Raw genomic sequence first — 22,804 nt, 5'->3', positions numbered from 1 at the left:
CCGCTCCGCCCACGGTTGCCCAGGCAACTGGGCGGCGCTCTGCAGTCCGGGCCGCTCGCCCCGCCCCCCGGGCCGTGCGAGCGTGCGTCGTCTCTATGGTGGCGGCTGATTCGGAGTGACAGAACGCGTCTGGAGCCAGGCAAGCGGGCCGGGGACCCAGGGAGTGCCTACTGGCCGGAGCCCGGGAGGAAGGCTAGGGGTGGCGGAGGGTGGGGATGCTGCAGGAAGCCACCCCAGGGAGGAAGGACGGGGCCCCCCAGCCTCGTCCCGCCTTCCTGGCACGGGAGCTTGGGGCCACCGCTTCCCGTGCCACCACCATCCCTGCGGCAAGCTTCCCCGGGGGACTCGACCCTGGGACCCCTCTCCCGCTCCCCAGGACCTGCCTGCCTCTCGCCCTGAGCCTCTCCCCATCACCGACCCCGGGGCCCTGCTCCACGCAGTATCTCAGTCCCCAGAGTTCCCCCAGCGCCTCCCGCAGGCATCGCCGCTGCCCTCTGTTCCCGTGCGCCCCGTGACGTGGGCGTCTGTTCCCCAGGATGTTCCGTCGCGAGAGCTCCATCCCGCTTCGAGGCTCGGCCGCCTCTCTGTGCAACAACCTCAGTGTGCTGCCGCTGCCTGCCCGCAACCTCACGCAGTTTGGGGTGGTCCGTGGAGCCAGCGCCCAGCTTCTCAGTGCCGCCCCCGAGGGTGTGCCCTTGGCTCAGCGCCAGCTCTTTGCCAAGCAGGGCGCTGGAGTGAGCCCCGCCTTTATCACCCAGGTGAGGCATATGGAGTTGGGGGGCAGTGTTTCTGAACCTGCACTACACCCCTATTTCTTCTCTCTAAAAGTTCAGAATCTCCACTCCTCTGATGACCCTGGGGCAGGACCCATGCTCTGACCACTTTTCCCTGCTCTGACCCACCTCCCTCCAGGTCCACTGGTGCACCCTCCCCTTCCGGGTATTGGTGGTACTTACCTCATTTAAGGGAATACAGGTAAGAAAAGGGCCTTTTTACCCCACCCCCCACTCTTATCAATTCTCTTCCAATGTCCTTCTCCATTTGTCCCAAACAGTTCCAAACTTTTCACCTCCTTAGTCCAGTCTCCGCCACCCCACCCCCACTTTTGTTTCAACTTTTTCAATATCTGTATCCCAAATACCACCACCCTGCACTACCTACCCATTTACCAACCATGAGCCGAGTGCTCATTGGCAAGTCATGTGCTTCAGGGTCTACCTATAAAACGGGGGTTAAAAATCGCGCCTACTCCCAGTTGTGAGGATCAAATGGGTGCAGGCTGGTGTAGGTCCATAATACACGCAGCACCTGGCTCAGCAAAGTGATTCACCAGCCCTTTCTCCGCACATCTTCCAGATGTATGAGGCTGATGGCTCTGTCATGGTCTACTGGCATGCGCTGAACTCAGGAGAGGCCTCTCCAGGTACCCCCACCACCGTGTGTACTGGGGACAGAGGGTCTTTGCCGGGAAGAGGAGAGATCTCAAGGCTCTTTTCTCCCTTCATACTCAGCACCTGCCATGTTTGCCCGAGGAATTGCTGCCAGTGGCCAATTCATCTGCGTGGGTGAGCGAGTTTAGAGCAGGGGTGGGGGAGGGGCCACTGGGGTGCATGGGTGGGGGCTGAAGGCCAGGAGGATGCTGAGAATCTGAGGCAAGTACCGAGAGATGAAGGGGAAGGTGGACGAGGCAAAAGCCATGGGAAGTTCCGAGTGGCAGGGCGGGATAGGATGAAGCCAGAGTGGGGACGAAGGTTTTCTGGGGCCCCTGGGATGGAGGGAGTGCTGGGTGGGTGGCATGGAGACCTGGCAGGATGAGGAACCCATTGCTGGGGCACTGGTTCTGGCTTCAGGAACCTGGTCGGGCCGTGTGCTGGTGTTTGACATCCCGGTCAAGGGTCCCAACATTGTGCTTTGTGAGGAGCTGACTGGGCATCAGACACCAATTACAGACATCGCCACCGAGGCTGCCGAGGCACAGGTGAGTGGATCTCCCCTTCTCATGCCTGGGAGCAGTATTCTGGGAGGCAGGAGACATGAGTTCGAGGCTTGGCAGTGCCACGAAGCAGCTGGCTGACGCTGGGCACCTTGCTGCACTTTCCTAAGCTTCAGCAACTTCAAGTCCAGTGATGAATACAGGTGTGTTTTACCTTAAGATGTATTTATGGTTCAGAGAGACTTCTAAAACACTGGGGTGAATGGAGGTGGGGATGGACGCACTCTTAAGCTCTGGGTATGCAGTTTCCTTCTCTGGACAAGTCCTACCAATCTAGCTCCACTACCACCCTCCCCAGGAAGCTGTCCCCCTATCCCAGCTCCCATTGCTGACTCTGAACCTCGAATTGGCATTGCCCTCAAAGACAACTACTGTCTCCCTAATTAGATGACAAATCTCTGGAGAATAAAGTGTGTGCCTTCCAGTTGTATTTCCCATTGTACCTGGCACAGAGCAGGTCTGTAGAGAAAGGTTGGAGGCAGGTTTGGGAGCCTAGAGTCTAGTCAGGGCTGCAAACCTTCCAGAAGTTCACAACTGCATGGCCTGGGTTTTATCACCATCCAGTGAGGACAGCCAGGCACACCCTCCCACCCCCCAGCCCCAGCATATGGTAGGGGAGCTGGGAGGAGAAAGGTCGAGGGACTCTATAGGAAACGCAAGGAAAGCATTGTGTGTTTCTCAAGAGGAACTCCTGGCGTTTCTGGTAGGCCCAGGCAGTGAGGGCCCACACCTTGCCCTTAACCTTGAAGAAGCAAAGAGCTCAACACGGCTTGCTTCCTGTTCCCTCCTGCCCTGCACGCAGGACCACAGCAGGGGAGACGGGGGAGAGGCAAGGGCTTGATCCTGCCTTTATCCTCAGGACTGTGTGGCTGACATGGTGACAGCAGATGACTCAGGCTTGCTGTGTGTCTGGAGGTCGGGCCCCGAATTCAAATTGTTGACCAGCATTCCAGGATTTGGGTAGGTGAGGGGGGATGGGGGGAGACCTTTCCAAAGTAGCTCTGGGACAGGAGCTGGAAGATCCAAGTTGGTTTTGCCTCTACAGAGTCCCTTGTCCCTCTGTGCGGCTGTGGCAAGGGATTGTAGCAGCTGGCTACAGCAACGGGAAAGTGCACCTGTATGAGGCCAGTACAGGCTCTCTCCACGTCCAGATCAGTGCCCACGCCCGAGCCATCTCTGCCCTGGACCTCGCTCCTCAAGTGGGCAAGGTCAGTCTTTGTCCCCATGGTGCTGCGGTGTTAAGAGCAACACCCACCATAGCTTGGCTTCTGATGCTCAGGGTTGTCATCTCCCAGGAGGGGTGGGGTGCTTGGACGGATCAGCCTCCCCACCCCCCATCAGTACACCTCACCTCCTTCCCTCCCTGCCCCATTTGGTGTGGTTTCCGTCACAGCTGCTGTCAGCAGCCGAGGACACCTTCGTGCACCTCTGGAAGCTGAGCAGAAACACAGAAAGTGGCAGCATTGAGGTGTGTGTTCTGGGGGTGCTGGGGTAGGGGCCATGGAGAGTGCCCCAGAGCCCTAACCTGCACCCTCTCCTCAGGTGGAACACTGTCACGGTGAGTGTGTCCCCGACACGCAGGTGTGTGGTGCCCGATTCTGTGACCCCGCAGGCAGTTCCTTTGCTGTGACTGGCTATGACCTGGCTGAGATTCTGAGATTCAGGAGTGCGTGAGAACAGAGCAACCACCCTCTCCCCGTGGTATTTATAAAGAACCGCTGCACCAGCCTCGTCTGATGACTCAGTACCGCGGTCACACACAGCACCACGAGGGAGTGGAGCTTGGGTGGGGGGCGGAGTGGGCTGGATGAGGGCAGGTCCAGGCCAAGCTGGAGGCTGCCAGGTCCCCAGGACAGGAAACAGGAGCCAGCAGCTGTTAATGAACATTTAATGGGGCAGAGGTGGGAGTCACCGGGGAGAGGTGCTCGCCCCACCCCCTCACCCCCCTGGTTTTTCAGTGCTGCCCTCAAAGCTGGTTAGTGCAGGGAGGGAGGCGGGGTGGTTCCAGTTGTCTCCCAGGAGGGGTTTAGGGGTCCCAGCCAGCCCTGAGAATGAGTCCCTGGCACCGTGGCAACCACAGCTTGAGAGGAGTATCTGGATCCCCCTTCCCCTGCCTTCCCCCAATCCAACAGAGGAGGGGGAGGCAAGACGGTCATCCTGCTGCAGGCAGCAACACTGCGTGTGGTATCCAGCGCCCAGCTGCCCGTCGGCCATGTCCTCTTCCAGCTGCGCCCTGTGGGCAGTACCTTTCCCTGTCACACGGGTGACTGGAGCCACGTCCCAGAGGCGCTTTTGCTGCAGAGGCCTCTGGGTTGCGCAGATCGCTGTGGGGGGAGGGGAGCGACGTAGCGGGGAGCCCCAGGGGAGCGGTCTGGGGGGGCAGCATCCAGGGAGTAGGTTCGGGGTCGCCCCCAGGGCTGGGGGTGGGTCCGGGCTGGGGTCACTGAGGCAGGGGAGCAGGGGCCAGGCAGGGCAGGCTGGTCCGCAAACACCGCTAGCCAGGGTGGGGACGCCTCCAGCCGTGAGCCCTCCCGCTGGGCCAGGATGTCTGTCACCGCTGCGATGTCATCCAGCGGCTCAATAGCTGCGGCACCAGGAAGGGGATGGGGGCGGAGGGAGGGGGCTGGTCAGAGTGCGGACCCCAGGCCTCCCCAGCCCTGCCTGTCAGTCACCCCTCACTGAAATAGGAGGAAAGCAAAGCCTGGATCTCGGCTGAGAGTGCACTGTCCTGCAGGAGCAGCCCCTCCCCTGGGCCACCTGCAGCCACAGGCTCTGACAAGACTGTGGTGCGTGGGGCGCAGGGTGGACAGGGGTGGGGGTTTGTGCAGAAATGGGCAAAGAAACCAAGAAAGAGGAGAAAAATGAAAGGGGGGCAGGCGAGTGAGGGGAGAGAGGAAGAGACGGGAATCCGCATGCAGAAAGGGAAAGAGAAAAGATGAGGTTAGGAAAGAACCCCCTGAGATGAGTCAGCTCCCTGGGAGTCTGTTTGGAACTGGGGTGGAGGTGGTGCTCAGAAGAGCTGGCACGGAGAAAGGAGCACAACTGGACACTGGACGGGCCTGGGGTCCCCAGAGCTTTACCCCAGCCCCAAGAGTGGCTTCTCGATCCCTGTTTCTGGAATCCCAAGGCCCCCCGCCCTCCACTCAAGGTTCCAAGCCCCCTAACCCCAGGTCTCTCCGTTTCCGGGCTCCCTACTCACCCATCTCATGGTACAGGGACCCCTGCTTGGCCAGCGCCTGGGCTGGCTTCCGAGGAGCAGGGGTTTCAATTTTCATGATCTCATCACAACACTGCTTCCACTGGCCTAGGTGAAGGGGCGCCGGTTAGAAATCCCTGCTGCCCTCTCTCTCTTCCACTGCACCCCTCCTGCCCATCTAACAACAGACTCCTTTGGTCTGTGAATTAACCTAGGTCCTAGAAAGGCTCCCCCAAGCGCCGCCCCCCCCCCCCCCCCCGCCATAGCCCCAGGACCAGCCCTTTCTTCTCTTACTCATGTCAAAGAAAAGCTGCCACAGAGCCTCCATCCAGCTCTGCAGGGCTCCCTGGCCCTCTGTCTGCAGCGTGTGAGTCACCTCGTCATCCCCATACTGGTTACTGATGGTCAGGGTGGAGGGCCGCCCAGAGGCCTGGCTCAGCTCCCCTGCCCGGACTTGCGTCTCCTGCAGGAGCAACAAGAAAAGTTCCACTTCTAGCCACACCATGGCCTCGGACAGTGACATCCTGGCAGGCCGGATCATCCCTGCCTTAGAATGAGGGGCAGATGAGGTCCTTAGCTGGGCTCCCACTTTTGCCCCTATCGATGAGATCAGAATGGAATAGCAGGAAAGGGCTGGGCTGACAATGGGAGAGCCGGTTCTGGGCCAACAGAGGATGGAGGAAAGTAAGACAAGGGGCAAGGCAAGAATGCTAGGGCCCGAGTCCCCCCCTCACCCCCACCCCAGTGCTTCCATAAGCACACATGCAAGGGCAGCAAAAGGGCCAGGGAGCAGAGAGGGCTGGTCCTGGAGGACAACAGGGACTGGGGAAGTAGATGCAAATGTGCATCTGAGGGGGCAGAGAAGAGGGTGGCCCATCTTAAAGCAGTGGTAGCACCCTCTCTGAGCCTTGGCAGGAGCTGCGAGCGCTGCTAAGTGAACAACCCTTTCCCAGTGATGCTGGGGGGTGGGAAGTGGAGGGAGGGGCAGAGAGCAGGGTGCCTTTAGCCTTCCTGGCCTTAAGTAGGGTTAGAAAGGGAATCTAGCTTCTCCCTCTGGGGTCTGCACCAACCCTCGTCTCCTAGGGCCTCAAGGAGAGGTCCTGGGCCCAGACACCTTGCGGCCTCACCACGAGGGCGCCCGTCACCTTGTTGATCACGATTGTTAACAGTGGCTCTTCCCCGGCCTCTGCGTCCTCCAAGCGCCCGTAACAGAAGAGGCGGGTGCCTTTCAAGACTCCGTGCACGCGGGCCCAGCTCTGCAGCTCCCCGGCTTGCTGCAGAAGGAACTCGGGTCTTCCAGGGGACTTGCCCTTCTTCTCTCTCCCGTCAGCACCACCCTCTTTCTCCCCACCCTCCTGCCTTTATCCTCACCCCTTGCCCGTCCCCCCCCCGCCCCCCCGCCACGTTGGTTTTTGCAGAAGTCTTCCTTAAAGTGACCCAGCTGCTCTCTTTGGTCTCCGGTCCACTCTGAGCCGCCCCCTCACCTGGACCCTGAGGGTACCACTGGCAGTGGGCTGCGTCATGCAGAGAGGCTGAGCGGCCAAGCGGCAACACACGCTGCCATACAGTGGCAGCCAGGCAGGACTGTCCTCTGGGGGGTGGGAGGGGGAGAAGGTGAGGAGTTGAAGGGGCACTATCCAAAGGGTCCCCTGCCCACCGTGCAGTGGCCCCCTCCAATGCTCACCGTGACTAGAGAGGGTGAGATCATGTGTGCGGAACCCATCTCGCACCGCTGCCAGGGTGAGCGTCGTGTGAGCCAAGAGGTGGAAGCGAGGACCACTGCAGGAGGGACAGAGGAGCAGGCTTCCGTAAGCAAGTCACCTGGCAGAGCAGATCCCGGTGGTCATGCTAAGCCACCGAAAATTGCACCCCTCACTCGCCTCCCTGGGATGAGGAACAAGCGTTTAAGTCCACACAGGTGCCAGGCCTTGGTTTTGCATGTGTCACACACACACACACACACACACACACACACGTGAAGTTGTTGGCACTCTCCAGTTAATAAATGAGTAACTTGAGGTTTATCCAGGGAAGAAAACTCGTCCCATAAATTATAGCAAGGAAGGAGTGGAGCTGGAATTTGAACCCACTCATCTCTAAAGCATGTATCCTGCTCATGACCCTCAAACAAACCAAAACTCACTGCCCTCAAGATGGTGCCAACACAGCGGCGACCCTACGGGACAGGATAGAACTGCCCCGGCGGGTTTGGGAGACTGTAGCTCTTGCCCGGAGTAGAAAGCCTCCTCTTTCTCCCACAGAAGGACTGGTGGTTTTGAACTGCTGATCTTACAGCTAACAGCTCAATGCTTAACCACCAAGTCATCAGGGCTCCACTCAGGGTGCTATTGGCTACCCTGCTCCAACCAGGAGCTTTAGCCACAGAAACATTGAGATCCTAAAACCTCCCCACTCATCTTCTCCACCGGTTTGGACCTGGCCGGGGCCAGATGCTGCACAGCACTGTGGCTGCTGCTCATTCACCTCTGTCTACATGCCCGGCAGCAGGACAAAACGGGCTCCGCGTGCTTGGCATCGGTCACCTGTGGCCAGAGTACAGTCAGCCAAGCAAGGGAGTTGCAGGACCTTACCCGACAGCCTGGGTAGGCAGCAGGATAGGACAGCTCCCCGAGCCTCCAGCACTGTCCAGCGACGCCCGGACACGCCTTCCCGAGGAACGTCCCAGGGAGCTGCTAAGTTTGGTGGCCAGCCTCTTAGGGGCACCCGTTAGGGCCCCCTCTTCTTCCATGCAGGCCCCATATAGCTCCAGCCGCAGCTCAAAGTCTGGCCCCACTTCAGTGCTGTGGGGGTTGGAGAATGGGAGACGGGTGGTTGCATGAAGGCCTGGAAGACTCCAACAAGCACAGCAGTTCCACAGGGCTGGACCCGGCTCCCCAGCTCCATCTCCTCCCCGGCCACCTCATCCAAGAAGGAGGCAGAGGCAGGAAAGGAGGGCCCCCGCAGGGGAGCGGCACTCACAAGAGCACACTGTTCTGAAAGGAGATGTCTGTGAGCGTCCTGTCCACCAGGATCATCTCCGTGTCCTCAATGTGCTCCCCTAGCTGCAGCAGCAGGAACACGGCCCAGCGGTGCAGGTCTGCGGCAAGGCAGGCAGAGCCGGTAAAAAAACATGCCTCCCAACGGCCTCCACCCCGGGGACGCGCCTGAACCTCACCCGGGGCGTTGGGAACTCACCACCTTTGTTCTTGAAATACTCCGTGTCCTTCCACATGAGTGGAATCCGGAGGTCTACGGGGCGAAGGAGAGGTAGGAACAGGTGTGTTGAGACCAAGGGGGAGGGCACTGGGTTGGGCAAGGGCATGCCAGCAGGGGAAGCAGTCATTCTCCTTACCAGAGATGCAGACCCGCCCGCGGCACGGGGAGCGGTCTGCAGGTGGCCGGCTGTCTGAAGGCCTGTGGGTCAAGCACAATGTTGTCCTCAGTTCCTAAGGGCCCTGCCATCCACCAGGCTGCCTGCCATGCAGGCCTGGGGGGCGAGGGGAGGCTCCCCAAGCCACGTGAGCTCCCTTCCCCACTACCTCCCTAGCGCCCAGCCCGGGACCAGTGGGACTTGGAGGAGATAGGTGCTTCCTTTTCAAGGACAGTTCTCCAGGAGAACACTACCCTCCAAGGCTTTGCTTGTACTGTTGACAATAGGGGAGGCTGCTCATTTCCACCCTCTGGTCTCTTCGGGGCATAAATTGACCAGTGTTGGATGATAAGGGGGTGGGGGGAGCTTTTCTGTTCATTCCCTACGAACCCTTTCACCCTCCCACCTGTCTACCCCCCAGGTCCGAGTTCTCCCTCCCCACCACCACCCCAGCCAGATACGCTGGTCCTTCACAGTGCCAGGGCCTCACCCACCTGGCTCCTCCCCACAATCAGGACTCACCAAGCCTGTGCCCCTCCCCGAAGATGGTGTTTACCTACAAACTAATCCATGCTGCTTCCGATGCGACCCCCAGCCTGGGAGGGGCTTCAGCTAAAGGACGCAGCAGTTATGGCAGTGTTTGGGGTCCCTCCCATCACACCTGTGTGGGGCCTTGAGTAATGTCTCTGGGGCAGAGCCTGGTGACAGCCACCTCAAGAGATGGCACACTCACGGAAGGAAAATAAGCTGCCCTGCCTGCATGCTTCCTCCAGCTTCAGCTGTCGCGAGACTCCTGCAGTCCTGGCCACCTCCCCGTGTCAGCCTCCAGTGGCCACTGAGGAGCCGGGCTCTTCTCCCCACTCAGCCCAGTGAGACCAAGCAGGCCATATGGCCAGAAACCAACTCTCAAAATGACCAATTTGCCAAAAACTGCCAATTCTAAGGAAGATGATTTGCCAGATTGTTGGCAGATCTTTCCTCCGACTCATGGAGCAAGATGTCCAGCAGCCTGTATTCCGCACCCAGAGCTGATCTCTGAGAACGCCAATTCCCAGACACGGGGATAGTTAGGCTTTCCCAGATTTCTATGCCCTTTCCCAACCCCCTGCCTCTGAGGGTGAACTCCAAGTACAAGGAGCTTTGAGCAGTCTGTGGTAAAGCGGCCATTCCGCAAACCGGTCACTTGAACTGGCTTTGAGACAATTAGTTGACCATAAACTAGCCAGTCAGATGGATCAGGTCATAGGCTGGGGTCAGTGTTTGGCATCCCTACTTCTGAGACTGCCAGCCTTTCACCAGACGCATGGCTTTCCTGAGTCCAGCCCCAGGCCTGGAGGGTGAGGGGGGCAGCCGGAATATCTTCAGGGGGATCCACACTCTGTGCACACACAATGCACCTCCACGCTCACTGGCCCCACTCCCGTGGAGCCTCCCACCCCTGCTCACCGGCGGGCTGCCTTCCCCAGCACTTGTGCCTCCTTGCGCCGCTGCAGCTCGCCCATGTAGCTGAGGATGCGGCTGTTACAGACCAGCAGGCTCTTGGTGGCCTCCAGCGCCTGCTCCCGCTGGGAACAGGCTGCCAGCAGCTTGCAAGCTCCTTCCCTCATCCGGATCTCGTGGTCCAGCTTCCTCTGCAACTCCGTGTCCTGATCCGGATGGGAGGGAAGTGTCAGTCAGTCGGGAGACAGGCTAGGCACCAGGAGAAACAAGGGAACTCTTAGGGCATCAAGAGCAAAGGGTGGGTGGGTCTCAACCCCAACTGCCCAAGAACAACCAGGAAAACTAGGTAAAAACACAGATGTTCTCATGCAGTTGACGGTGGGAATACAGATTCCTCTAGGCTCTGTTCAGCATGATTTGGAGGGGAGGAAAAAAATCTACAAAAGCTGCAATTTTGCATACCTTTTGATCTAGCTATTCAAGTGCTGGGAATTTCTCCCCCTACAGGTAGACCAGGTTTGCATGCAAATATCACACACACCATGCAACAACCCACACCCCTTGTTGTTTCCTATATACATTACAGGCATGTGTGTGTGTGTGTGTTATTTGTAAAACTGTGCCACTTGCACATGTGGGCAAAGCTTTATGTTCAGAGATATTCATTGTATCATTTTTGGGGGGTATCATTATTTTTAATACGTAGATTCAAAACCCTGCACAAGCCTATTGGTTAAGTTAGCTACAGCACATCCACACTGCTCTGAACTAACAATGCGGTTGCTTGTGAATGAACAATACAGATGCGCTATCAGACAGCCTCAGCATGTTATCTGCGAGTTCTGGCTCCCCAGTACTTGCGACTGTGATCTGATTTGGAAATGGGCTCTTCGTAGATGTAATTCGTTAAGGAGAGTTCCTAGAAAAGCGTAGGTTTCTAAGTGCAACATGACAGGTGTCCTCATATGAGGAGAAGAGATGCAGACAGTGAAGACAGAGGCAGAGACTGGCGTGAGACATCTGACAATCAAGGATCACCAACAAACGTCAGCAGCTAGAAGAGGCCAGGAAACAGTCTTCCCTAGATCTTGAGGACAGCCCTGCCCAGAGCTCACTTTTAGACTTCTAGCCTCCAAAAAGAGAGGCCAGGTGGCACCGTGGGTAAGGGCTTACCCACCAAGAGGTCAGCAGTTTGAAACCACAAGCTGCTCTGCAGGAGAAGAGACTCAGTGACCTGCTCCCATCAAGATCCCAACCTGGGAACCCTCCCAGGCAACTCTACCCTGTTATTTGGGATCACTGTAAGTCAGCACCGACTCAACAGCACATACTGCTGCTGTTTCACCTGGCTGGTGATATTCTGTTAGGGCAGCCTTAGGATATGAACACGATCTGTGTATTTTTATGTGTGTCAGACCATACTAGATCACACGGACATCAGAGGGAGTTACACATATCTGCACAGAAATGTTCGTAATCTCCAAAGTATATGAAGTGCGAAAAGAAAGAAATGTGTGGATACCTAGACAGAGGTGACCCCAGGAGGTGACCTTAATAAGCACATGCAGAGCTTCCTGTGTATCATTTTGAAGTTATGGTTTCGATGATGATACAATTTTCAAGTGGATAACTTATTTCAGGTACAATCCCATATCTATATATGCAAACTCCCCTCCCCCAGGGATTTCCATGGCTTGTGATGCAACTTCCTGATTACAGCAGGATGGAGACAGGAGGCAAGATGAGACCAGTTTGCCTTCACCCATCAGGCTCCATCCCCGTGGGCCTGGAAATCAAGACTTGCAAGACCGTTCCCTCCTTGTGATGAATAAGCCAAGAGTAAGCAGGATGCCAAAGGAGAGCTCCAATAAGCCGGCACGCATTTACTACACTTGATCTTCGCCAAGAGGCCGAGAAGCGATGTCGGCACGCATTTACTACACTTGATCTTCGCCAAAAGGCCGAGAAGCGATGTCGGCACGCATTTACTACACTTGATCTTCGCCAAGAGGCTGAGAAGCGATGTCGGCACGCATTTACTTGTGTGATGCAGAGAATGCAGTACTAAGGGGACTCGAGCAACAATGATGTGTTTCCCACAACAGAATCAATCTGCTTAAAACAAATGCCGTTCCCCCTGCCTCATCATCTAGGGTTCAAGGGGACGTAAATGTCCCATAGACCATCTACCCAAAAGTCATCGTATCTGCTAAAGATTCACCAGAGCTTAATGATTTGTTGTGCATTCCAGTACTGAAAACTCTCATCTCACCTAAATCTAATTAGCATTTTAATGTTTGGTCAGGAAAGAATTAGGATTAAAAAATTTTTTTAAACCGTTTCAAAAAGGTAAATCATCGGAGCCAAAATTTACCAGGACCCACCTCAGACTGGCAGATTAAGAATTTCTAGTAGTGAGACTTGTCCATTAAAAAAACAAAAACAAAAAAAATTCCTCAAAGATTTCAAGCTGCAGTCAGGGCTGTAAAGCACCGTCTAGGAGAGATGCACACAGATGGATAATGCAGGCCATCCTGGGCTTCCCTCCGTACTCAGAAGAGGAGGGGGATCCTCTTGTTGGCAAGGCAACAGTGGTGATGGAATCTACCAGTACAGAGTTTACCCATGTGCACAGACCCCACCAACCAAACCCAAGCCAAGTTCACTGCCATCCAGTTTATTCCGACCCACAGAAACCTTATAGGACAGTGTAGGGCCGCCCCGTGTGTCTCTCTCTCCCTGAGGAGCGACTGGTTGTTTCAAATGGCTGACCTGGCGGTTAGGAGCCCACCTGGTAACCACTATGCCACGAAGGCTTCATACACACCCCAAATTACTCCCAGCCTCTGCCCTCCGAGCTTGGAAGGTGAGGGCACAGGCAGGGAGCAGGGATGGGAAGACAAGGAACCCAGCGATTCCAGCTATGAAGGACCAGAGCAGGGAGACAGGCGGGGGGGGGGGGGGGGGGGAAATGCACCAGCATTCCCAGAACCATTCCTTTGGAAAGGAGTCCTGAAGTCTGGTCAGAGAGCAGGGATTGAGAGCTTTAGTTTCCTGTAAGACGAACCTGGTACAGAATCACAACCATGCCACTGACTTGAGCAGCTAGGGAGACACGGATTTTTAAAGCACTAGGCAATTTACTGAACCTCCCCTAAGCCGTGGCTTCCCCAGCTGTAAACAGATATGGAGCTAGTCCCCACATAGGACTGTTGTGCGGCTTCAGCGAGACCAGGATGTAAGACATAGCACAATGCCCAGCGTGCGGCATACATGACGGTGGGATGTTCCCCTTTAAGGAGGTCACTCTGGAACGGTAGTCAGCATCTCGGGGCTGTCCAAGCTTCTGCATTTACAATCCAGCTGGGAGGTAAGAGATGCAGCCATGAACGGTTGCTTCACAAGCTCCACGTCACAGTCACAGCACCCACACTCACAGGAGAACAGGCCCTGCTCCATTCAGAGAGGAGGTGGAAGACCAAGCCATTTCACCGTGTGCTGATGTCCCTGTGGGTAAGGCCAGGCTGATCCAGCGGAGGGGAGATAGGGTGGGATGGGGGGGTGGGGTGGATGGGACCACCCAGACCTGTCTTCTCCCTCACCCAGCTCTCCTCCACGCCCCCTCCCCTGCTTCTCTCCCTGGTAGCTCCAGCCTCCAAGTCTCCCAGAGCTTAACTACCCCAAATTGCTCAGCAGATTCGGCTGTCATTCTCTGTTTCCAGCCAGATCCTACTCCCCTCCACCAGGAAGCCCTCCGGGATTACACAGCTCGGCGACTCCAGCTAGGTCAGTCTGCACTAAGGCTCCATCCTTGCCAACCCCCACCCGTTCTGCCACCAGCATTCCAAAGCAGTGAGGGCGGGGGTGGGGGGGGTGGGTAAGAGCTGCCTGCCGCCCCGCCCGTGGCATTCTCAACCCTCGCCTGGTAGCTGCCTCGCAGAGGGCCCGGAACTCACAGATCCTTCCCCTGCCCTGTCCATAACGCATGCGGCGCCGGCTCAGGGGACGAAAGGGGTTGGGGGTTCAGCGAGCGGACACGAGCCTGAGGGGCCCGAGCGCGCAGCCGCACCCGCCCCCACCCGCAGCGCTCGCATGGGGCGCTGGTGACATCAGCTCCCAACTGCCGCGAGAGCGGCCAAGGGCGCCGGGCAGCCTAGGTCCCAGCTGGGGCTGTCCTGCAAAAGCAGGTGCTGCGGAACGGGCTCCAGGTGGCGCTACGGGTGAGCCAGGAATGGGAGGGGGGCGGCTCGCACTTTGAGTGCCCGGTCCCCCCCCCCCCACCTGCTCAGGGGCATGAGGGGCACGCATACATAAATTATGGGAAATGAGCCCTGGAGCAGCTGCATCATATTGCTCCGCCCAGCCCACCAGCCCCAAATCCACTTTCCCACGACCCCACCACCAAGAGGGCCGTCGAAACCCTGGTTCCCAGCGGTTCCCACGGAAGATCTCAGACATCCTGGAGCAGGAGCGGAACCCCTGGGCTTTGCCCCTATCACTCCACCCCAAGGAGAGCTCCAAGCTGTCCCCTCCTAACACACATCCACTCTTCTTACCTCCACCCCCCCAACTCTCCTGGGAAAGTTGATTGTCAATAGGACCTAGGTCAGGGCCCAAGGGGCCGAAGAAGATGAGTCATGAGCAGAAGCCTCAGCATGGCTTGGCCTATCTCTTCCTGTCCCATCCCCTTCTGTCCCTGACTTCTTGCTCTGCTTCCCACCACGGACTGGAAGCCTTTAGAATCCCACTAGAAGTCCTGGTGGGTAATCAGTTCAAATCCTGACTTAGGCATGTAATTAGCTGGGAGAAGTTACCCTCCAAAGCCTTCATTTGTCAGGTGGGGGATGGGTCTGCCTCCTTCATAGTTCTCTGAGGATTAAATGAGAAAGCCTAACCTCGCTCTTTTCTCCTGCTCCCCCCCCCCACCCTTTTACTTGCAACTGAAGGTGGCCTCCTCCAGGAAGTCTTCTTAAATGTACTCTTCTCTGCTACCTCCCTTTCCAGGGAATTCTGGTAGCATAGTGGTTATGTTGGGGGGGGGGGGGGCTGAAACCACCAGCTGCTCCGTGGGAGAAAAAAATGAGGCTTTCTACTCCCATAAACAGTGACAGTCTCAGAAACTCACAGGGACAGTTCTACTGTGCCCTTTGGGGTCCTCATGAGTCAGCAGCGACTCGATGGCAGTGAGTTTGGTTTGGTTTGCCTGCCCCTGCAACGTGGGATGAGTCTTCTTTTGAGAACCTGTCCAGGAGGGCACCTGTTGAAGTTGGTGGAGAACAAGCCCAGCACCCTGAGCACATGATTGGCAAAGGTGTGGCCAAATGAAATGTAAGTCCCTCCTCTGCCCGGACTCTGGGCAGGCCTCCCACGGAGAAAAATTACCCTCTGTTCAGAGGCTACAGAATGTATAAATTTAAATATCCAAACCAGTTCTGCCCACTGATGGCAAGCGATGTCTAGTAGCCATTAGCCACATGAGCAATTGACATGTGCCTAGAGCATGTCAGGAAATGTAATAGATGCTTTTAACTACAAAACCAGTTGCTGTTGAGTTGACTCCAATTGATGGAGGCCTATGTAGAATTGTCCTCCATGGTGTCTTCAAGCCTGCGGCTTCCTGGGCGTGGGCGCCAGGCCTCCTTCCAAGGTGCTCCTAGCTGGGTTTGAACTGACAACCTTTTTGGATAGCAGTCAAGCACTCAACTGTTTTTACTACTCAAGGACTCATAACATAACAACTGTCTATTGTATTGGCTGAGGACCCCTGGTAACATAGCAGTCATGTATTGGGCTGTTAACTGCAAGGTCAGCAGTTCAAAACCATCACTTCTCTGTATGAGAAACATGGGGCCTTCTACTCCAGTAAAGAGTTACAGTTTTGGAAACTCACAGGGGCAATTTGACCTTATCTCTAGGGTCACTATGAGTTGGCATCAACTTGATAGCATTGAGTTTGGGTTTGTTTGTTTGTTTTGGGTGGGGGAGTTGATTAGATTGGCCAGATAACAAGCGATGGTTGACAGCTTAATTTCAGGACAACTAGCTAGTGTTAGAGCCCACATGGGCTTCTTGGACACTTGTCTGCAAACTAGAAAAAGGTGACAACCACCTGATGTAGCCCAGGAGAGGATGGAGCTGCAGTCTGAGCCTGAGTGATGTGTGAAGGACACAACCTGCACAATCCATGCCAAGACTGCTGAGAATGAGTCTGAGGCCATGAATGAACTCATTGATAACGAGCACTAAGATTGACGAGCAATGTCTACGATGGGCCAGGGAGTGGGAGTGGCAACCCAGGGGAGCAGCCCATGAGCGCTGAAGGGGTTGTTGTGGATCTAGGCTCGCTCTGAGCTCTCTAAGCAGCAACCCCTGCCTCACCCAGACAGTCCCTTTCGCAATTTACACCATCTTCCCATCACAGGCAACAACCAACCACATCACCCACGGTGCTCAGTCAAACATTGGGGACTCACCAGGAACCCTCTCTTTGCTTCTCCCCACTTCTCCCTGCGGCCATGGGCACTATGCTCCACACCACGAGTTCCCCCCTGTAATTGCAATAACCCCTCCCTGGTCTGCTACCTCGCTATAGGAAACTACACTGAGGGAAATGTGACGAGGACTATATTCCCTAACTTATAAGAGAGGGCATCTGGAAAGCTAGTATGCCACGGTAGAAAAGCCGCCACAAGTTAAAGTCCATTATCCTGCTTTAAATATCATTCCCAGATTCTCCCCCTAACAGCTCTGCTGCCTTAAAGTGAGCACATGGTTGATTATATCTCTCTATAGAAGCAGACATCTAACACACCCCGGGACAAGGGAACAGCAAGTGATCCAAATCGGTGGTGAGGAGGCCGTAGGGGGCCTGGTGGGGCATGATCAAGGGTAATGTAACCAAGAGTAACTACTGAAACCCAAATGAAGACTGAGCATGATAGTGGGACAAGAGGAAAGTCAAAGGAAATAGAGGGAAGAGCTAGGAGGCGAAGGGCATTGATAGAGATCTAAATAAAGCCTGTACATATACAATATATTTATATATGAGGATGGGGAAAAATATCTATGTGCATGTATTTATAGGTTTAGTATTAAGGTAGCAGAAGGACATTGGGCCTCCACTCAAGTACTCCCTCAATGCAAAAATACTTTGTTCTATTAAATTGACGTTCTATGATGCTCACCTTCTCAACACAACCGCTGAAGACAAAGCAGTTGAATAAGCAAATGTGATGAAGAAAGCCGATGGTGCCCGGCTATCAAAAAGATATAACGTCTAGGCTTGAAGGTAAAGGCTTGAAGGTAAACAAGAGGCCATCTAGCTCAGAAGCAACAAAGCCCATATGGAAGAAGCACACCGGCCTGTGTGATCACAAGGTGCTGAAGGGATCAGTTATCAGGCATCAAAGAACAAAAATTCTTATCATTGTGTGCTCCCCTCCCTGATACAATCACTGAAGAAAAATGGGTGCATAAGCAAATGTGGCGAAGAAAGTGATGGTGCCCAGCTATCAAAAGATACAGCTTCTGGGGTCTTAAAGGCTTGAAGGTAAACAAGCGGCCATCTAGCTCAGAAGCAACAAAGCCCACTTGGAAGAAGCACACCAGTCTGTGAGATCATGAGGTGTCGAAGGGATCAGGTATCAGGCATCATCAGAACAAAAGATCATATCATTGTGATTGAGGGGGGAAGTGTGGAATGGAGACTCAAGCCCATTTGTAGGCCACTGGACATCTCCTTACAGAAGGGTATCAGAGAAGAGAGGAGCCAGTGAGGGTGCGATGTAGCAATGATGAAACATACAACTTTCCTCTAATTCCTAAATGCTTCCCCCTACCCCACTATCATGATCCCAATTCTACCTTACAAATCTGGCTAGACCAGAGGATGTACACTGGTACAGATAGGAACTGGAAACACAGGGAATCCAGGGTGGTTAATCCCTTGAGGACCAGTGGTGCGAGTGGCAATAATGGGAGGGTGGCGGGAGGGTGGGTTGGAAAGGGGAAACCGATTACAAGGATCTACATGTGACCTCCTCCCTGGGGGATGGACAACAGAGAAGTGGGTAAAGGGAGACGTCGGATAGGGCAAGATATGACAAAATAATAATTTAGAAATTATCAAGGGTTCATGAGAGAGGAGGGGGAGAGGGGAGGGAGAGGAAAATGAGCTGATGCCAGGGGCTTAGGTGGAGAGCAAATGTTTTGAGAATGATGAGGGCAATGAATGTACAAATGTGCTTTACACAATTGATGTATGTATGGATTGTGATAAGAGTTGTATGAGCCCCTAATAAAATGATTATAAAAAAAAGAAGCAGACATCCTTTTCTCTCTTCCCACTGTGTCACCCAGCCCCCCTGATACCTTCCCCCAGTGTAGGCATGTTAGGTTTCCTCACCTGTGAGTTCAGGGACCTTAATGTAGATACTGCCCATCTTATGATGCATGGAACTACTGAATATGCATGTCTTGAGCTAACAAAGGTTCTCTCTCACTTCTCCCTGTTCCGAGTGGCCCGTCAAGAGGAGCAGAGGTGAGCATGCCACCATACAATGTGCTGACTCCTTTATTTTACTCCCCGATCTTTCTTCTCCTCTTTGACTTCACTATAATCTTTACATATCTTCGCTGTACACTTGTGCCTCTGGCCCTTCGGTTGTTGGAGGCTGGTTTCCTGACATCTCACTTGTCCATCTCTCTACACACACACACATACACACACACACACACCCTGCCTCTATAGCAACCATTATTTTAAAACATTGTTTAAAGACCTTCCATGGTCCAACGTCACATTTAGAGTCCAATCCAAATGCCCTATGATAGCCTTCCCAACCCTGTCCACCAGCTCAGCTGCAATGACGATGTCCCAGCCACACTGTCCGGCTGGCTTTCTTTCCTATAAACATATCACCTGTGCTCGCTTGGCTCTGACTTTGCCCTGTCTAGACAGCCCTCCGGCCTTCACGTTTTCATGTCCTTCCGACATTAAATGCTGATTTCCTTACCTGATTTTTAATCTTAATTTCGCTATGAGAGATATTCCTGTATGTATTTGCATGGCTACTGTCTCTTTCTCACTAGACTGGACCATCCCCGTCTTGTCCACTGAAGATCCACCCAGTGTCTAGGGCAGGGCTTGGCACACAGCTCTCCGGCCATCGAGTCCATGCAGGCTCACAGTGACCCTATAGGGCAAGGTAGAGCTGTCCCTGTGAGTTTCCAAGATGACAACACTCTTTACAGGAGTGGAAAGTCCCCTCATGCTCCCCAGGAGCAGCTGGTGACCTTGAGGAAAGCAGCCCAACACATAACCACCACGCCACCGGGCATTCATAAATGTGCTATCAGAATAAAGCGGCCTTGCACAGTGGCAATATCGTAGCCAATGAGGTTTACCCAAGGAGCAATTATTGCTAATTGAAAAAAAAGAAGAAATAAAGCGTTCATAAGTGTGCTATAAGAATAAATAAACCAATTCCTTGCCCTCTCCAGGTCTTACTCTGGACGCCAAGCTCCTTTCTCCTTCTCTATGGAGACATGCTAGCCGCTAATCACAATGAACTCTCTTCCTCTGCTACCCAACAGGAACCCTCAGACCCCAGAATCCACATGCACGCCCACCCACGGAGCTTCCAGAACTAGGTGTGAGGACCTGGTTGCCAACATAATGCTCTGATCAATGGAACTGAGCCTGGGTCCACCCAGTACCCAAGAACCACCTGTCCCTCTCCCCACTACCAGCAGGCCGCCCCCTCAGTCACAGGCAGGGAAAGACAAGGCAGAGACAGGGTTGGGGTGCAGGCAGCCAGACAGAGGAAGTGTGCACTCTGGGGCTGGGGCATTACCTCCAGGCTGAGCGCCATCTGCCGAATGTAGAGCATATTGAGGTCCTCCAGGATGTGCAATCTGTCCTGCATCTCTGTGCCCCCAGGGTCCCTGCCCGTGAAGAGCCCTCCACAGGTGGGGTGGGCACCAGGATGCCCCCACAGTTCCTCCTCTCACTGCTCCCTCAGGCTTGAGAGGGGTGGGTGGCTCTCAGGCAGCCGGCAGAGGCTGTCCCTGTCCCTACAGGCTCCTGTCAGACCCCTCTGGCCGCTGTGACAAACTTCTCTCCCACTGCCAGTTGTTCCCGCCTGGCTTCCGTGGGAGCCAGGCAGCGGAGGAAAGCAAAGCCAGGTGTGGATGAGCGGGGTTCCCGGAGGAGAGGCCAACTGCAGACAAGGCTCTGGGCACAGAGTGGCCAGCCGGGCTTTGGTGGCAGCTGTTCTTCCAGCTGTGGAAGAAAAGGGCCCTTTCATTCCGACTCTGGTCCCTCCCGGCCCGCGCCCACATCCCTGGCCGGGTGGACAGAGAATCTGTGTGCAGAGAGGGCGTGAGGGGCAGGCACAGCTGGACGGGGGCAGGGAGAGGACGGCTCAGGCAGGCCCGGCGGAGCGGAGCGCTGGGTTGGCCAGGAGGTTGGAACTTTCCGCGAGGGTTTCTGGCTTAGTTTTCGGAGTGGGAAGCATAGGCAGGGGCAGCGGTGAGCACTTGAGCGGAGGAGGCGCCCGGGAGTGGGACGAGGGGGTGAGTCGGTCCTGTGGCCCGGCTGCCACGGCCACGGCTCCCAACTCAGGGCCCCCATCCAGCCCTCCCCACCCAGGACTCACAATTACCTCGCTTTTCCAGCAGAAGGGAAGAGAGGGAGGGCGAGGGAGGGGTGTGCCTGTCTGCTGCTGCCCCCGCTCCCTTTGCGGGCCCCTTCCCTTCCAGACAGGAAACCAGCCCCGGTTCCCAGCCAGCTGCAGTTTGAACACATCCACCCGCCCCCCAGGCGCACGGAGCCACACTCCCCTTAGCGGCCAGTCGGGCCCTGCGGCTCCGCCCCGGCTCCTCAACTGGGCTCCCTTCGGCTGGGCCCACCCCGGGGGAGGCTCCAGTTCACAGACCCTCCTCCTAGTCCTGGGGCCTCGCCCCCACCAGGGAGGGTAGCTGGGGGAATGGGGTGCGGTGCGCGGGGCCCCGACAAAAGTCCCCTCCCCCAGGCCGGCTAACTTCTGAACTCGACAAGGCCGGGACACTGCAGGCAAGGGTGAAAGAGCCTTTGTTCGGGGCAGGCGGGAGGGAAAGGGCAGAAGCGAGAACTGGAATCCCGGCCGGGAGGGAGGGAAGGCCCTCTGCCCTTAACCCTTTCCAAGCCTGGGAGGGGAAAGCGCTTGGCATTGGTCCAGGGTGAAGATCCCGGTGGGGAGGTGGTTACGCGTTGGGCTGCGATCCCTACAGGGCCGCAATTTAAAACCACCAGCAGCTCCTTGGGAGAAAGACTGGGCTTTCTACTCCCGTGAAGTTACGGTCTCAGGCACCATGGGGGGGGGGGGGGTCGCTAGGAGTCCGCATTGACTCCAAGGAGGGGAGGTTTTGTTGTTTTTTTGCGGGGCCGGGGGCGGGTGAGGCTGACCTTGAAGCCTCTTCAAAGAGGGGTCGGGCTGTTCGCCCTCAACAGCACACCTTCAGCGCCCCACCCAGAACCTTTGGGGGGGATTTACAGGTGGCCTCGGGCAAGGAGCGGCGTGGGAGCGTTGTTCTCGGGCTCAGGGAGGGAGGTGGAAAGTTTGGGCGTGGGAGATACCTCCCAGAGTCAAAAGGGGATTCCCTAGCACAAAGGGCTACGCTGGGCACAGAGGCCTGGCCTGGAGCTTGAACCTGTCCCCAGAGGTGGGGACGGGTTTGCGGGATGGGGCTGGCGGCCGGGGGCACGCAGAGGGCGCCAGGCCAGGTCCAGAGGGCAAGCTCTTGGACCGGCACCGGGATGCGGGCGGCGAGGGGCCAGGCGAGATACAGGCACATTTTGTAAATAGAGCCAGGTGCCCCTCAAATTAGGGGGCAGCCCAGTGTTTCCAGGCGGAGGCGAATCATCTCAGTGGGGCCAGGCCGTGTCTGGGGCGGCACAGGTCCGACCACCGCGCAGCGGCTCCGTGCGCCCCCGTACGAACACCAGCGGGGCGCGGCGGGGGTCCCAGCGCGCGCGCCCGTCTCGGCCCCGGCGGGCTGGGGCTGCGGGGCTCTCACCTCCGGCGGGTCGCTGAAAAGGCTGAGTCGGAAGCGGCCGCGTTTGAACTCCATCTCCAGGGCGGAGCCCCGAGCCACAGTGACTCGGCTGCGGTGGTTTCGGGAGAACATGCTGGGTCTCTGCGCGGTGCCCGCCCCGTACGTGGCTCGAGCCGCCCGGCTCTGCCCAGTCTCGCCCGCGTCTGTCCCTCGACGCCGGCCCGCGACGCCCAGCCGGCAGTCGCCCGCTGACGGGGTTCCCAAACCCCGCCCCCGGAGGCGACACCTGGGCCGGGCAGGGCGCAGCACCCCGCCTCGTCCGCTCCCGCCGAGGCGGTGGGGCCGGTCCGGAACCAGGACGCCTCACCTGGTTTTGGGCGGGGCCACGGAAGCCCCTCCCCCGGGCGCCCGCACCTGGCGGGCTCGGAGTCTGGCGGCGCGGACAACCCCGTGGCCAGCAGAGCCGCCGCGTGGAACACCCTAGCTCGACTTGGGCTTGGGGACCGCTCCCGCTGCCTTACGCAGCCTTCTCAACCGGCCCAGCCTTTCCAAGCGACATTTCAACTTTCAGGCTGCTGCTGCTGCTGCTGCTGCCTTCCAGCAGAATCTGCGGGAGGCGACCCTATGCAACCGAGTGGGCCTGGCCCCTTGGGTTCCCCAAACTCTTCTCTCTCTGACACTTCCACATCCCCCACCTCTGTGCTTAGTGGCTGGATGAGGTTAACCTCCGCGCCACCAGGGTTCCTTGACTCTCCCACCGCCCCAAATG

General features: G+C 56.4%; 2 protein-coding genes and 1 non-coding gene across 7 annotated transcripts; 2 read left to right on the top strand and 1 right to left on the bottom strand.

The window, feature by feature from the left end:
- Window positions 1-54: 54 nt before the first annotated feature.
- On the top strand, window positions 55-3,719 carry WDR54 (WD repeat domain 54). The gene is made up of 10 exons (XM_075556916.1): window positions 55-139; window positions 536-758; window positions 913-975; window positions 1,357-1,423; window positions 1,512-1,565; window positions 1,851-1,978; window positions 2,853-2,953; window positions 3,039-3,201; window positions 3,387-3,461; window positions 3,536-3,719. The coding sequence occupies exons 2-10, from the start codon at window positions 537-539 to the stop codon at window positions 3,665-3,667; spliced, it is 1,005 nt and encodes a 334-aa protein (XP_075413031.1). The 5' UTR covers window positions 55-139; window position 536; the 3' UTR covers window positions 3,668-3,719.
- Window positions 3,720-3,867: 148 nt separating this feature from the next.
- Window positions 3,868-22,238, bottom strand: RTKN (rhotekin). 5 transcript variants are annotated; one of them, XM_075556911.1, is made up of 13 exons: window positions 20,664-20,802; window positions 19,854-20,281; window positions 10,006-10,205; window positions 8,542-8,603; window positions 8,385-8,438; window positions 8,169-8,286; window positions 7,781-7,990; window positions 6,874-6,968; window positions 6,674-6,780; window positions 6,335-6,463; window positions 5,484-5,652; window positions 5,193-5,297; window positions 3,868-4,577 (listed from the first exon to the last, which is right to left on the bottom strand). In XM_075556911.1, exons 2-13 carry the CDS (start codon window positions 19,923-19,925, stop codon window positions 4,249-4,251), a joined length of 1,650 nt encoding a protein of 549 aa, XP_075413026.1. In that variant the 5' UTR covers window positions 19,926-20,281; window positions 20,664-20,802; the 3' UTR covers window positions 3,868-4,248. The 5 variants fall into 5 exon arrangements, with proteins under 5 accessions (XP_075413026.1, XP_075413025.1, XP_075413029.1 ...); XM_075556910.1 differs by lacking the exons at window positions 19,854-20,281; window positions 20,664-20,802 and adding an exon at window positions 22,057-22,235; XM_075556914.1 differs by lacking the exon at window positions 19,854-20,281 and having other exon boundaries at window positions 20,664-20,778.
- On the top strand, window positions 19,365-19,502 carry LOC142455676 (U4 spliceosomal RNA). The gene has a single exon (XR_012785828.1). It is a non-coding gene; the product is annotated as a U4 spliceosomal RNA (small nuclear RNA).
- Window positions 22,239-22,804: the final 566 nt, after the last annotated feature.

Source organism: Tenrec ecaudatus, chromosome 8 (genome assembly GCF_050624435.1).
Source record: "Tenrec ecaudatus isolate mTenEca1 chromosome 8, mTenEca1.hap1, whole genome shotgun sequence".
In the NCBI taxonomy this organism is placed as follows: Eukaryota; Metazoa; Chordata; class Mammalia; order Afrosoricida; family Tenrecidae; genus Tenrec; species Tenrec ecaudatus.
The sequence above is the reverse complement of the archived record's forward strand: the minus strand, read 5'-3'. Positions and strand labels throughout refer to the sequence as shown.